This window comes from Galeopterus variegatus, unplaced genomic scaffold (assembly GCF_000696425.1).
Source record: "Galeopterus variegatus unplaced genomic scaffold, G_variegatus-3.0.2 Scaffold673, whole genome shotgun sequence".
In the NCBI taxonomy this organism is placed as follows: Eukaryota; Metazoa; Chordata; class Mammalia; order Dermoptera; family Cynocephalidae; genus Galeopterus; species Galeopterus variegatus.
Window position 1 is genome coordinate 307,248 of NW_007726784.1, and position 15,490 is coordinate 322,737.

Below are 15,490 nucleotides of genomic sequence, written 5' to 3' on the forward strand. Positions count from 1 at the left end.
ATTACCTCACTAAAACCTTTCAAACCCCCCCCCCCCCCCCCCCCCGCGCCAAGAAGTAAGCCTTATCCTGTCTTACTGATGAGACTAGGGCTTCAAAAGAAAGTATGAAACTTACCTAAGGTATTTAAATAGTGGTGCTAGGATTTGAAATTAGAGGCTAACCGAAGCCCATGCTTTTTTCAGGGTATCACAGAAGAGAAAAAAAGAGGGAAAACTATCAGATGGTTGAGGTCAAGACCAGTGGGCTTTCTGAGAAGAGACCAAACAAATACTGCACACACCATAGATCCACATGTCTATGGAAGGAAGGGAGGGAAAGAGGAAGTCCTCTCACCCACTGAATTCTCTTAAGCACGGGGACGCCTGAGAGAAACGGAACAAATGCAGCCAGGTTAAGAGCCTGGTCTGCTGCTCTCTATTCCTTTCTCATCTCACTGCTTCCCTGTCCTGGCTCTCAGGAGTTAAGAGGTTCCATGAACTTGAAGTTACAATTAATGGAAAATTTAAAGGATTGTTGTTAACCACCCAAGTGATATTCTGGGCACCTTGAGGATGCTGTCCTGCTCAGTATTCACTCAGCTGTCTCTTGCAGTAACAACAGACAGCAGCACATTGGAGCTCGAAAAGCTCCACAGTTTTGGTGGAGTCACTTCTGATACAACACCCACAGTATCCAAGGGACCCACAAGTCCAAGGATCTTGAGATTAAAAAAAAGTCTGGCTCTTCAGAAACAGAGATTCTGTCAGGGACCCAAGAAAAGAAAGAGGAGAGCTGTTATGAAGGGCTAAGAGAGGCAGTGGTATGTAAGTAGTGTGGAGAAGGCGTGGCATGGCACCTGCAGAAAAACACTTCTAGAGGCTTCTGGTCCTAGTGCTGTATACTGGCTGATGTTTTGCAATCTAAAAAAAACCCTAATTTATCTCCAGGGCAGATTAACCTGTTTAGGAGCTGAACAGAGTAGCCTGAAGCTCAAGGTCCAGCTTCACAGAGAAAGACACAAGAATTACAGAAATCACAATGATCTGAGGAAAGAGTACTCACCATTCTACCGTGGTGAGGGTCCTGGTTACCTCCTTCTCGCTATAAAGAAACAGAGGAACGTAAGGGTAAAGAGCACTATTAACATTACCAGAGAATCAACAAATCAACGAAAAGAATCACATCTACCCCTGAATTACTCTGCAACTCTTATTCTCCTCCTTCACAGAGAATCCGGCCTCTCCACAAGTCACCATGTCAGACAGAGGCAATGGGAGCTACATGGGAGAAAGGAACGAGTGATCCTGCAGGGCATTAAGTCAGCCACAAAGTTCTGGAGCAGGAATGAGTGTCCTCCAGGATTAATCAGCAGAACCCAAGAGTCCTGATTCCCAGACGCAGAAGGAAAAGTGGAACACACCAAACCCTGTTTCGTGGGAGAGCAGAAGAACTTCCAGCAGAAGAGACAAAGGCTGCCAACTGGGACTCATGTTTGGCCCTCGTGGGGGCATGAATCTACAGGAATGTTCTGCCAGTCGCTGAGTCTGGGAGTAGCACCCACCTGACCTGTTTACTGGGGGCAGAGTCCAGAGCAAAGAACAAGAGGGAGGTGACCACAACCTGTGATCAGAGGGCGGCAGGGCTGGACAGATCCTGCTGAGTGTATTTGACACCAAATGGGCTGGAGATTAGGGGTAGGAAGCCACACAACAGGGACAGAATCAGGCCAGCCGAGACCTCAGAGTCAGTATCTATCAAATGGGCCCAAGTAAGAGGGTTTCAGAATGGGGCCTCCTAGGCCCACTTAGGAAGCCAGGCCTAGGTTTTACTGACACTTTCCTTCATGCCCGCTATGCTCAGGAGTATTATAGCAGAGCCCCGCGGGGGGCTGTAGGGATAAAAGCCTCCATCTGTGGTCCTGTCCGCATCCCTGATCAGAGTACCCCCTTCCTCGGCCCACCCTTCCTCCTGGGAGAGCCCGCAAGCTGCAACCCAGAGGTGCTGCCTCACCGCCCACTGGCACGCAGCCTCAGGGAAACGGAGAGAGAGGAGGGACAAGGACCAAGCCTGAGAGGCCCAGGCTTTCCAGACCTAGGGGATCTGATCCCAGGGGGCGGGCCAGGCTGACACGGGAACCCAGGTGCCCAGGTTCTGTGGGCGGAGCCTAAAGACTCGGGGGCGGAGCCCCGAATGACAGAAGGCGGGACTCAGGAAAACCGGTGGGGGCCTGGGCGGGGCCAGGCAGGACGCGGTCGTTGCTGTTCCCAGACTGGCAGTGTTCGGGGTACGGTGACTCACCCGGGTGGTGTCCGCCCGACCCTCCGAGGCCGCGCTCTCACCACTTCCGTCTCCTGCAGCTGCTGAGGCCGCGCAGCTTCGACCCCACGACTGTGCCCCTCTCACCAACCAATCGTATCTCTGTCCTCTGCCCGCCCTGGCCAATGGCCACACCAAGTCCCGCCCTGCCCCCATCACGCAGCCGCCGCCCTCTCTCTCCACGCTTCTCATTGGTCAAGTCGTGCAGACGCCCTCCCGGCCTCTAGTTTATCGGGCGCCGGAAGACGAGACGGTACCTGGAAGGAGGAGGTGCGGCGCCGAGGAGACGTGACCAATGGGAAGTCACAGCGCGTCCCTGCGGCAGCCAATGGGAGAGCAGTAAACTGGGGGCCGCTGGCTACGGCTCCGCGGGCCGGAAGAGAGGGCGGTCTGTCGCCTACTGGTAGCGCAATTGGAGGCGGGGCGCTGTAGGGCCACAGGCTTTACAACCACTTCCGGTGACGACTCCGCCTTGGGGTGCTTCTCAGGGAGATCCCCGGTAGCACCTCAGTCCATCCATTCCCGTTTTGGTTTCGCTGCAGTCATCGGTCCCAAAGCCAGAATGGGACAAAAACCTACAGGCTAGGAGAGGGGGGAGCGCTGGGCCTGAGGCTCCGTCTCGGTCATCTCCGACTGGCGGCGCTGGAGTTTCCCCTTTCCTGTGTCTTAACGGGTTCCTCCCACCCTCATTTTTTATCGGCGAACGACCCTGCCATCCTTCATGACCTGCATTGTCCCGCCAGTCCTGAGTAAAGATCTCTCACCCGAAGGAAAGGAAACCTGGATCTGAGACTACCGCTAGTTAGCTGCGGCCTCCTGGTTTGTAAAGGGAGAGAACAGGATTCTCCCAGGGACCCAGCTCGTCGCCCCTCCCTCTCTCCCCGGGGGACCGAGAACAGGCAGCAAGACGGAGGGTGGCCGCTGGAGGTCGCCGTGGCCTGGCGATACCACCAACCCGACGTACATGGAGAACAGTTGATTCTGTTTCTCAGCAGAAATCCTCAGCTCGGTTCTGGGCCTGAACGCTTTACTACCAAACCCCAGGGCTAAAGTGCCCTCACTTTCTTTATAGAGATTGGAACTTTTCGTACAGTTAGTAAGCTCCAGGAAGACAAGAACCTTTCCTTTTTTCACTACTTTTAACTCCAGGGTCTAGACCTGTATTTGAATACTGAACTCCTCCAGGACAATGACTGTGCTTTTATTCACTCCCAGCATTTACTACGGTGTTTGGTGATTACAGGGGTTTTAACATTTGTTTAGTGCTCTATCACAGGCTTCCTAGAGTGAAGAGCTTAATTCTGCATGTCCCTTTTCTCAGAGAAGGGGAAATAGGAAGTCAGGAGATTGCTTGCAGTAATACCTTATGTTTTCCCAAGGGCAGGTATCAGATCCAAAACTGCTATAAAATTGAATGTACTGTATTTGGGAAAGATGAAGAAAGGCACAGGCCCCAGATAAAAGAGGCAGGATAGATATGGACACTAAGATGGAGAGGCCCAGCTGGATTCTAAGCAGGGACTGAACCCTGTTCAAGGGAGGAAAATGTTTTCCCCACTCTTCCTCCTCCCTAAAAGCCAGAAACCAGCATCCTCCTCCATCATCCTTTCAAAACTGGGTCCTAGGATCTTGGTCTCCAGGAGGTGGTAAAGATACAGACAGGGACACCAGAAGCCACCCATAGATTTATTAAACTGTATTTCCTCTGAGTCTCTGGGGAGTCCACAGGGATGTAAGGCGAAGTGGCAGTAGCTGCAGGGGCCTGAGCAGAGCTGGTGCTGGGAGGGGCTGGCATGGGCAGGAAGAAGAGGAGGACATTTAAATATCCAGGGCTGAAAGCCAGTTAATGGGTCTCCTTCATCTGTCTTTGGATTTTGTGTAGCATCTCCTGCATCCGCCGCAGCTGCAATAGGCACATGCATCAAAATGGGGCCTTTTGGAGAGTCCTATTGAATTGGGAATTGCCTCCAAGTTCTAATCCCATGAGCCAGGGTCTTGGTAGCCCTGAGATGTAATGGAGACTCTGAGCAGAACCAGCAATTGACCAATCCAGGCCCCAAATATGCACCAGATCCAGGGATCTTTCTATTCCCAAACCAAGAGATACTGAGGTTTATGATCAAACAGAGGGCTTCCCAGGCTGTCAAACCCTACCACCCATACTGCTCTCACCTCCTCATCTTTCTCTCGGATAAGCTTCTCAGTTTCTGGATCTGTCCCTAGTGGGACAGCAGGGATGGGGAAGTCGGTACCACTCTCTCGAGTCAATTTGCTGAGGGGAAGGGGAAAGAGGGTCAGTAAGGCTAGGGGGACCCCAGCACCTGATTAGATTGAGCCCAAGGCCTGTAGAAGAACAAGGGAAGGGCTTGGTCTCACCCAAGGCTGTACTTGGGATCCCCCCTGCCAGCTTTGTCCTGGCTTCTGGTCATACTTGCGATTCCGTTCCTTCACCACCAGGCGGGTCATGCTCTGGATGCACTGTGCCCGGTAGTTCTCATAATGGGTCTCCCGTGTCACATCCTTCAGGTCCTGCATGTGGGTACGCACCAGCATTGTCCTCAGCTTCACAAAGTCGCAGTGCCCTGGGTTTTCCACTGCATAGCAAGGCTAGGGGTCAGCCAGGGGCATGGGTAGGGGAGAGCCACTGAGGACAAGGTGATACCCTGGTCACAAGCTCAGTGCTTTACCTTCCACAATGCCCCAGGGGTACAGTCGGCCCCGAACTCGCCGCCCTCTGGCCTCTACCACAGTGTTGCTGCCAATGACTGCAAATGGGATGCTTTCCTGGAAGAAGTTAGGGGTGGTAGTCAGCACCCCCTGTTCTCAAGTTGTTCCCTTCCACCTGTATCTTCATCTTCTCTGTTTCACTCTAGGAAGCCAAGGTCCTCTCCCACCCCAGTAGTCTGCCTTTATATAAAATTCTATTCCCCTTTTCTGCCTAGAAGAAACAAGATGGAAAAGAGATGCCCTGGGGTGGCCCCACCTTTAGGGCTTGGTCCTGTAATTTGAAGTCCTCATCCTCATCAGAGTCACAATCTGGAAACTGATAGATCTTGATTCCAAAGCGCTCAATCTCCTCCCGGATCTGGCAAACAGATGAGGGGCCCACAGTTCTGGGGACCCCATTCTTTCTAAAAGCCCACCTGCTCCCCTCCCCCTACCAGTTTCCCTCACTTTGCGTTTTTTGTGGTCCACTTCAGGAGGTGTCAGTGTGTCCGCCTTAGCCAAGATAGGCACGATGTTGACCCTCTGATGCAGAGCCTTCATGAATTCAACATCCAATGGCCGGAGCCTGGGGAACAGGAATCTGTGACCACCTGCTAGTGGCACCTGCCCCTGGTGCTCTTGGCCTGTTCCCTTGGCAGCACCCGGTGGTGCCAGGAGCCTCAGGCTGGGACCATACCCGTGGCCGAAGGGTGAGATGAAGTACAGGCAGCAGTGCACCCTGTTGTCTTGGATGTTCTTGCGGTTCAGGCCACTCTCATCTCGGAAATACTGCTCAAACTGCTGGTCAATGTATTCTGCCACAGGCTTCCAGCTGGGGCAGGGACAGACAAGCAGAGAAATCATGGGAGTGGGGGCTGCCTAGTGAGTTCTGGGACTGCAGAGAAGTAGCCCACACCCTGAGCAGTGTGTTCAAGACATTGTTGTTCCCTGGCTTGCTATACTAACTACATCTTCAGGGAAATACCTGGGTGGGAAGTGGGGGGTATCTCACATGTCCTGATAGAATATTAGACTGAGCACACAGGCAGGGTTCAATAAATGCTAGTTTGATGAGAAGAAATAGGTCCACGTGACCAAACAAAGCAATACATGTAGCAAGGTGGCTGCAGGTGAACACCAGTTGAAAGCCAGGGAAAGGCCGGCCCGTGGCTCACTTGGTAGAGTGCGGTGCTGATAACACCAAGGCCACGGGTTCGTTGAAAGCCAGGGAAAGGCCGGCCCGTGGCTCACTTGGTAGAGTGCGGTGCTGATAACACCAAGGCCACGGGTTCGGATCCTACGAAGGGATGGCCGGTTTGCTCACTGGCTGAGCGTGGTGCTGACAACACCAAGCCAAGGGTTGAGATCCCCTTACCGGTCATCTTTAAAAAAAAAAAAAAAAAAAAGAAAGCCAGGGAAGCCCTAAGTCAGGTTCACAGTGAAGTCTCAGAGCCTTTGCTCATGTGATTCCACGTTCTCCTCCACCTCTCCAAACCCACTCCATCCTTCAAGGCCCTATCGAAGAACCATTTCTTCCATGAAGGCTCCTTTGACTACACTAATATATACTGGGTCCCTTCTCTTCACCACACAGTGAAATAAATAATTTTTTTTCAAGAAAATTCAAGGGGTTGGGGGGGGGCGGGAATAAAAGAATCTCAATGTTCAAGTCTTTTGCTCTTGAATTATCTAGTTAAATCCTCACTTCCCTGACAGGCAGGCACTGTGCATTACGAGCATCATCACTCATTTTATCCATGAAGAAACTAAATCCAGAACAGCTAAATGACTTGCTCTAGATCATTTGGCCAGTAAATTCTCTACCCACCTGAGTCCCTGGCCTTCTGAATCCTAGCTCACTGTGTTTGCCACTACACATTGCCTGATCCATTTACTGATTTAAGTTGTTATCTGATTGACTCACATGTTAGAGAACTGCTCCCACCTTTCTCCCACCCGCACCTCCCTGCCACTAGACAGTAAGTCTCTCAGGGATAGGGATCGTTCATACTTGTTCTGCATCCCTTTACATATCCAGCACAGGCTGGACACCTAGCATGTGCTCGATAAATTCCTGCTGGTTTATTATATGATTATATATGGAGATGCACTGTAAACAGTGAGGTGCCAGGCAAATGAAATTGTTATTATTTAAAAGGTAAGAGGAGGTAAGCAGATTGATTGCAGGAGAAAGTGGTACTTGCTACAGTAGGAACCAGGGACTGTTTGGGAGTAGAATTTCAGGGCAAGCCCAGCTTGCTGAGACATACTCCTAGAGCAGAAAGGGTGATGATAATATGGAGGCCACCTCAATCCATCAACCATACCATATACTAGCACAGTGCTGTGGCAAGAATGTAAGAAACGGCCCTCTCCTCAAGGCCTAGACTGTGAACTTGAAGATGAACCAGTGTGCTGAGCTGAAAGTCACATATTATAATGATAAAGCATGTGATGGGTTTCAGAACGCAGAAAGGTCTGTAAGGGTGGGATTACTTGGGGAGGCAATTATCCAGGGTCAGGTTCATGGGTGTGGGACCAGTGCAGTCACACATGGATCACACTTAGAAGGGCCCGTGCTCAGTTGGATGCTCTGCTGTCGCCATCTTGAAATTCTTAATAATTTTAAACAAGAGGCCCATATTTTTATTTTGCACTGGGCCCCACAAAGTATGTTGCTGGTCCTGCAAATATCACTGTTAAAATTCATGATTGTAAAGTAAATCACCCATTATAGTTTCCAATGCACATGCATCATTCTGGGAGATTTTCAGATCAATTGGATGAGATGGTAAATGTTGGTATTTTTCAACTGAAAAAATAGTAATGCAGTCATTTGCTCAAGATCATGCAGTTACTAAATGCCAATCAAGATTTAAACTATCAGTCAGGGCTCTTAACACCACCTGCCTAACTGCTTCATCAAAGGCATTAATTAGCTTTTCTGCTGTCTTTCTCATCATACTCTTCTCACCTACTCCCTTAGGTCTGGCCATTATCTAAGCATCCCTGTAGTTCCTGGAAAAAAAAAAAAAACAGGGATGATGGGGTGTGTGGCAAAGCTACCCTTTCTTTTGGCAGGTAGCCTAAAGGGTACCTGGAGTTTAAACAAAGTTCCACCCACTTCTTCCCCTTGCCTCTTCTTTCTCCCCTTCACCCCTCCCTCCGTGCATCCTCATGCTTTCAACAAGACTTATTTGTGACATCTAAAATGTTGCTAGTGACAGAAAACAAAGGAGAGAGGATAAGGTTTACTGAGCACCTACTGTGTGTCAAGCCCTGTGCTACATGTTTTCACGTGTTTGCTTTTTTAGGCTCTTCTGTCTTGTGTTCCTACCCCCATTATAGAATTATAGGTCAGAGTTGGAAGGAACATTAGAAATCACCTATTCCAATCCTCTCCCTCTCGCTTTACAGAGGAGGAGATGGTTATCCAATAAGGGAATGACATGATTAAGTTCACAAACCTCTTCTCCTGGCAAGTATCGATATGTCTGTTCTTATGTGTGCATATGAAGTAGGTGGGTGGGTCAGGGCAGCTGGGGCTGTGCTTGGTCAGACATACCACTCTGTGTTGTTGACTGCATCCCCAAAACCTGGTGTGTCCACAATGGTGAGCCGCAGCCTCACACCCTTCTCTTCTATGTCCACTGCATGCTTAGTGATCTCCACGGTTTGCATGATCCGCTCTGGAGGAGGGGGAAACTGAGGCCAGGGCAAGGGCAGGGACCTGCCCAGTCAGGACAAACCGCCCACCCAACCAGCTTCGTTGCCCAGACTGCCTCATCCCCACTGCCCCCATCCCCACCCCCGGGCTGCCTGGGGGCCTGTTCTCTGGGAACCAGCAAGGAGCACATTTCCCAACACAGGAAATGCCGGTGGCTGTTGGCTCTGGCCCCAGCCTCTTCTCTGCTCCCAGTTTTTTTCTTGGATTCCTGGAATCTTTTGGAGGGTCAGAGACTCATTCAGAGAGCAGGATTCTGGTCCCTGCCCTGCTTCAGCACCCAAATCTTTAGGGAGCTGGCTGGTGGGCTGCCAGGCCAGATAGGCTATGGAGTCAGTCTCTCTGGAAAGGCATGGTTTCCTGCATGCTCGGGAGGGCCCCATTGCCCAGACTCTGGAGTGAGTCTCATTCCCCAGGACAGGTCTGCCTTCCGATCTTCATGCTCCTCTCCTTTCCTTACCTTCAGCACTGAGAAGTTTCCGGTCCCGGTACAGATCAGTGAGGAAGAGGCTATTGACAAGAGTGGATTTACCCAGGCCAGACTCTCCTGACAGGAGAGAGGACAGAAGCACCAGATTAGGTGTGATCTATAACCAAGAGGCAACTCCACTTGATCATGGTGTGGTGTAGGGGAAACTCCTTTCTTATTTAATTGGGACTAGAATAACCAAACCATAGCATTTTAGATCTGGAAGGAAGCAGAGAGATCAGCTTGTTCAGCCTTCTCATTTGAATGAGGCGGAGAGCAAGAGATTTCCCAATGCCACACAGAGGCAAATACTAGAAAACAGTTGGTCAGGCACTGTTTGTACCACTTCACCAACACCCCCCACACACACACTGCCCCCAAACACAAAAACACGCATATATACTTTTGGCCACCAGTGGCTCCTGGCTATTTTGTAAAAAGGCATAGCTACTGCTGCTTGCTCCTTCCCCACCCATGACCCCTTCACACACACACACACACACACACACACACACACACACACACACACACACACACACCCATCACCACCTGAAACAACCCTGCCCAACCCAGCCCTGCCTCTTTTCTACCTGCCACCATGAGGGTAAAGTCAAAGCCTTTCTTCACGGACTTTCGGTGGACTTGGTTGGGGAGAGTCGCAAAGCCCACGTACTCCTTGTCGTCCTAGTAGACAGGAAGACAGAATGCATCAGGGTGAGAGGCAGGAGGGGCCCCAGCACCCAGCACCAGTCTTCTCTCCCTTCTAAGTCTTTGCCCCAGCCTTAAAGGAGCAGTGCCAGACTCCTTCGAGTTCCCATCTGAGGCCACCAGCTGGGCCTCCTGCCCCTGCTGATACTGTCAGTTTCCAGTGTTCTTGGGGGCAGACACCACAACACTAGGACTGACAGAGGACAGAGAGAGGCTTCAGATACATACACACACACACACAGTCTCCCTCTGCTCCCTCCCTGGGTCTGCCTGCACCAGCCCACTGAAAGGCAAAGGCAGGTCTGGAAGCTCTACCTCAGAGGAATCATAGGGATCAAGCTTGCCCCATGGGCTGCGGGGCCGGGCAGAGGGGCTCAGAGGGGCTGGGGCACAGAAGTACTGCTGGCTGTCAGAGGACTGGGGCCACGAGGGGGGTCTGAACTCCAGGTCATCATCATAGAGGTCCGGGGCCTGGGGACTTGGATCCGGGATTTGGGGCCTGGAAACCCAGGTCTTGGCTTCCGGTGAGTGGCAGCTCTCGCTTCCTGGGAAATCCTTCACAAACTTGTTCAGTTCTGCATCATCCGTGGTGTCCTCCAGGAAACGCTTGATCTGGGGGATGGAGGTGAGGTGGGGTGGAGTAGGTGGGAGGTGGCAGGAAGGGAGCCGATGGGAAGAACGAGGTGGAAGGCAGAAGACAGAAGAAGGCAAGAGGGAGAGAGGGAAAGCACTTTTGGTTAGAAGGGAAAGAAACTGCTGCCAAGCCAGAGGAAGTGCCCACCATCCCTCCCTCTCACCTGCTCGGAAGCCTCCCAACCCAATGCCAGAAAGGGCCCCAGGGTCCAGGAGGAGCCCTGGGCAGCCCCCAACACCCTGGCAACTGCTTGTGGAAACTGAGGAGCTCTGGTTCTGGTGCTCCCTCTCAGCAGGGTGTTCATTGAGGCTGCTCTCCCCAGGGGGTCTGCCCAAGCCTGAGGCCAGAGATTGCCCCAAATGCCAAGAAGTCAGACTGAGTAAGAGGAAGCAGACAGAGGCATTAGACCTGAGAGAAGAGTGTGGTTCAGGACTCAAGAAAGAGTGCAGAGAGTCAGAATGGGGAAGGGGCGTGAGGGAAGTAGGGAGGGGAGAAAGGAGCTGCCAGCCCCAGGTAAGTCGAGAGGCAGCAGGGAGTTCTGTGCCTTCTGTCACTGCTGGTCAGTGAGCGTGGGGATTGAGGTGCACGTTCTACTGTGAGTGCTCACCCCCAGGGTTCACTGCCCAGAGCTCAGTATAGCTGATCCTACCTCTACTCCAGACACTGAGCCACAGCAGAATCTGACCCTGGGCCCTAAGAGAGAAAAGTAAACCTGCCCACAGATGCTGCGTGTGGGTGGAGGGGAGCTGGGAGAGATCAGGCAGGGGAAGATGGGAGGACACTGGCTATGGAAGAGCTCTGGGAGGGCTGAAGGACGTCTGGGCCTCCAGAGCTGCTGACAGCTCCCAACTGTGAGGGTCATATAGGGGGAAGCACCCCTCAGTTGCTCCATTATACCTTCTGCTCAGAGCAGGCAGTGCAGAAGGGGGTCTGGCCTAAACCGTGAACCACAGGGGGTGGAAGGCAGAGAATGGACTGACGCCTCTGTACAAGCCTGTTCCACCCCATCCCCAGCTTGGAAGAGGGGCTGCTTCCCCCCACTCTCATCCTCAGCTTTGGACCCTAAAGTTCCCCCTCTCCTTTGGGGGTCAGACTCCTTTGTGGGGTGCCTGGCAGTGCTGGGCTCAGCTCTGCCTCACAATACCCACATGCCACCCCCAGACAATGGACAAGGGCCGGCTGCAGAGAGGCTGACTCACCCTCTGAAGATTGGCCAAGCCAGTGGGGGCTACCCCGGACCACTGTGGAGTCCCAACCGGGGTGGGGGAGATAACATGGCCACAGTCTTCTTGCATAGTCCCCTTTACAAAGGGAAGAACTGAAAAATGCAGATGTGCACACTGCCGGGTTTATGCCAGAGGGAAGGGATCGAGATAGGGAGGCTAGAACGAAAAGTCCCGCAAGAGCTACTTCCAGGCCGTAGCCTCACAAGTTCCCACACCTGCTTATAGCCACAGTCTCCAGGGCTCACCTGGACAGAGGGGAGGAAAAGAGGCCTTTTAGCCTGAAACTGGAACCAGCATGTGGGGCTTAGTGACTGAAGAGGCTGTCCTGAGGCAAGCACAACCTAACAGGCTTTTCTCATCCATAATATTTGTGAGGTCCAACGGGGTTACCATACATCTCAGTTTATGTTTATTGTCCTAGCATAATGATTACTTGTGCCCCCTTCCACTCTCAAAAGTGTCCCAGCTTGGATGATTAATTATATGGCAACAGAGAAGGGCTGGGGCTGGGGGGCAGCACGTCTTGTTGTCTGGCAGCTGATGAGTCTGGGGAATTCCAGAAGTCCTGCCTCTCAGCACAACCCCACAGTGACCCAGTTGGTCTGGGGGTCAGGCTAAGGGTGGGAGAGAGAGGACTATACTCCATCTGCTGTCCCAGGGGTACTGAGTGGAGGGGCAGCAGGGAAGGGTGAAGGGAAGGCACTGATGGAAATCCCTAGCCCCCACAATCTTCCAGAAGAGCCACCAGGAACCCAGCACCATCTTCCTCCCTACCAGCCCTCGCTGCTCATAAGCATGGAGGGGGCCACAGAGGCTCTGGACAAGGAGTCAGGACACCAGGGTCCTCACCTGCTGTCTGTCCATCCTGCCCCCAGCTCTGCCAGTGACCAAATCATTTTCTGACTTCAAGCCCCAATCCCAGCCCAGGCAGGGAGAAGACAGATCAGGTCCACCCGTCTCCCAGAGCAGCACCTTACCCCAGCTTCAGTCCCATCCTCAGGGACAGAATTCCCTTGCCATCCCAGTGAACGGTCCATGCCCCACGCTTCAGACTTCCTGTCAGCAAACTCTAGTCTAATTTTATCTCCCAGGCAAAGTTCCTCACAGACAGAAACAGCCTTGTCTTGATGCTCTTGTTATTATCTGGCTTCCTGGCTCGCTCCTTTCCCTTTCTCTTTGACCACCACTCTCGTCTCTGGCAGGGGCCAAAAAAGCCTGTGGAATGTCCTTCCCCAGCCCCTCCTATTCCCCTTCCCTTGGCTCCCACCCTCCAAGGACAGCTCAGCTGCAGAAGGATCACTCGGTTCCTCTGCAGTCTCCTCTGCCTCTGATTGGCTGTCCCATGACGCCTGCCCACTGCCTACCCTGGTGGGCACAGCACCAACCTCCCAAATCTGCCTGCAGAACAGGCACTCGATCCATTTGGCCTCTCCCATTAACCCCCAAGGACACTGAGGCCTGCCTGAAGACTATGAGCTGTCCCCCAAGGTGACCTGGCCCACCAGTATGTGGGGACAGCCACCCAGGAAAACCATTCCCAAAGGATTCCAATCCCAAATCTCTCTCTTTCATCTTAACTTTAAGCAATGCTAAACTAGGGTGGGATGTCCTATAATCACCTGGGTATAGGTTCTCATGGGAACAGCCCCACACTTCTTCCCAAGTGTCCCTTTGTTTTCTCCCAGCAGAGAACCCCACTGTCTTCGGAAATCTGCTCCTCTATTTCCCTGCAGGAAAATTCAGCCACGGGGGGAAGGGGAGGAGCTTTACTCCAGGGACACCTTCCACCTTAGGATACCTGACCTCTGACTCATGGGGACCTGCATCAATTCCACCACTCCATCACTTCCATAGAGTCAAAGTGGGGGCTGCTAGCAAGCCAACGGGAGGCTGGCATCCCAAAGGCTTCAGAGCAGCCATTTAAGTGGAAGACAAATTGAGGGGCCTGGCTTGGAGTGTGCAGACAGAGTACTCAACTAGGAATCAGGAGGCCAGTGTTTCTGGTTGGGCTGGAAAGACCCTTTGTGAGTCTGAATAGTATCTTAATTTTAGGGTCTTCATGCCCAATTGAGAATGTCCCTTCCTTGCCTCCAAGGAAGGCTGGGGAGAGAAAACACCCCAAATGATAGATACCTCAGGCTGCTTTGATGAGGACAGAAGGTGCATCTCAAGTCACAGCATGGTCGCTAATGTTGGCCTTTCATTCTTTTCACAGGCAAGTTTAACACCCTAGGGTTCCTAGCCTGGGAAGGTCTCCTCTCTGATTTCCAAAGCTGCTGGGACGCTGACCTCCTTTGGCAAGGAGACCCTCATAGAGGAGTCTGGCCTGACATGAAACAGTAGGCCCATAGACTTAGCTGGCTTGAGGGCAGGGGCCTGAGGCTGGGGACTTTAGTGGTGGGGTGGTCTTTAATTAGAAAAGAACAGGGTGGCCTCAGGCAAGTTAAAAGCACCAGGACCTCAGCTGAACTAAACTTTGTGTGTGACAGAAAAAGTCCCTCTGGCCCCTGCTGGGCTTGACACTGGGGACATTCAGTGCTTCCCCAGGCTTCCATGCCTGGAACAATCAATCTGTCAATCCCCTATGTGGGGACAAGTAGGGGGGCAGGGATAAAGACAGGCACCACTTAGCCTCTCCCAGGAACCCCCCTTTGGGAAGGTCACAGGGTTACCAAGACTTCCTGGCCAAGACTTGGGCCTCTGCCTGAACACAGCTTGAGAGACAAGAGCTCAAAAGACTTGCCTTTCCAGACCTGAAAGCTTCTGGTTCCACAGGGCCCAGGGAGTTTCCTTCTGGAGACTGCCCACAGCCAACATCCTGCCCCACAGGCTGGTCACGGATCCCCTCCTGCTGTAAACAGCCTGTGCTTCCCAACGCAGAGGTCAAGGGGTGCGGGCGGTGAGGGAGCTTCCATATTGGGAGGGGAGGATGGCATGAGGCCTAGAGGCCCTGACACCCGTCCACCATGTTTGTGGCAGGGTCTTGCAACAACGGCAGGAGAAGAGTTGGCATCCTCACAGCCAAGCATCAAAACTTCCTAGCTGGAGACCTCCAAGGAGACTGGCTAGGGTCGCTTCTCTTCCCACTACAGACAGGTGGCAGGAATGAGTCCGCCCACCCCCCACGCACTACAGAGGGACCCGATTGGGAGGGTAGTTGCAGCAGTAGGAAGGTTCTCCGTGGTTCCTGTCCCAAAGGCAGAGGGATATACATGATCGCTTGGGCAGGTTGGTGGGCTGGGCTTCCCTCTCTCAGGGGTCCCTTTGGGCAAGGCCCAAGGGCTGCCCCTTGCCAGGCTGTGGGAACGAGGGACAGAGCGTCTCACCATCCCTCCTGGGGAGGCAGACAGTGTTTGCCGGCCTCCTCTGTTCTTCAAAGGAAGTTGGTGCTGGCCTCTGCACCCAGGGTAGGTAGGTAAGGAGGGGTCACCCCCAAGTAACAGCTGACCCAGGCAAGGGCGGGACCCTCACGTCCGCCCGTCACTGACGCGCCCTCCCCAGCCTAACATGCGCGTCTCGGCCAGCGGGCACCTCCCTCAGCACGGTCCTATCCCTTCGTCCGAGACTGCGGGCAGCACCCAGTTTTCGGGGCCAGCTCCGTCGCTGCTCGGATGAGGAGAAACTTGGGAGCGGCGACGCAACGCCGCCCGCCAGCAGTGCTTGCCTGTGCCGGGGGCTGGCGACAGCTCCTCCCGCCCGGCACAGCCGCGGCTGTGGCGCCGCGGGT

At 53.0% G+C, this 15,490-nt stretch overlaps 2 protein-coding genes across 3 annotated transcripts in view; both read right to left on the reverse strand.

The window, feature by feature from the left end:
• MTMR4 (myotubularin related protein 4) overlaps positions 1-2,346 on the reverse strand; it is a 24,743-nt gene extending 22,397 nt beyond the window's left edge. The window contains exons 1-2 of the mRNA XM_008571265.1: positions 2,279-2,346; positions 1,043-1,081 (exon numbers count right to left, since the gene is read on the reverse strand). Of these exons, the coding sequence (XP_008569487.1) occupies positions 1,043-1,045 (3 nt within the window). The 5' untranslated portion in view covers positions 1,046-1,081; positions 2,279-2,346. The remainder of the gene's footprint in view (positions 1-1,042; positions 1,082-2,278) is intronic.
• Positions 2,347-3,963: 1,617 nt separating this feature from the next.
• Positions 3,964-15,490, reverse strand: part of SEPT4 (septin 4) — a 24,383-nt gene continuing 12,856 nt past the window's right edge. The window contains exons 1-12 of one of the 2 annotated variants that reach the window (XM_008571268.1): positions 12,741-13,096; positions 10,219-10,515; positions 9,786-9,879; positions 9,187-9,273; positions 8,568-8,691; positions 5,700-5,834; positions 5,471-5,588; positions 5,280-5,381; positions 4,984-5,080; positions 4,728-4,890; positions 4,469-4,568; positions 3,964-4,199 (exon numbers count right to left, since the gene is read on the reverse strand). In XM_008571268.1, the coding sequence (XP_008569490.1) occupies positions 4,140-4,199; positions 4,469-4,568; positions 4,728-4,890; positions 4,984-5,080; positions 5,280-5,381; positions 5,471-5,588; positions 5,700-5,834; positions 8,568-8,691; positions 9,187-9,273; positions 9,786-9,879; positions 10,219-10,515; positions 12,741-12,800 (1,437 nt within the window). In that variant the 5' untranslated portion in view covers positions 12,801-13,096 and the 3' untranslated portion in view covers positions 3,964-4,139. Of the gene's footprint in view, positions 4,200-4,468; positions 4,569-4,727; positions 4,891-4,983; positions 5,081-5,279; positions 5,382-5,470; positions 5,589-5,699; positions 5,835-8,567; positions 8,692-9,186; positions 9,274-9,785; positions 9,880-10,218; positions 10,516-12,740; positions 13,097-15,490 lie in introns of those variants that run through there. The other variant, XM_008571266.1, reaches the window with a different exon arrangement.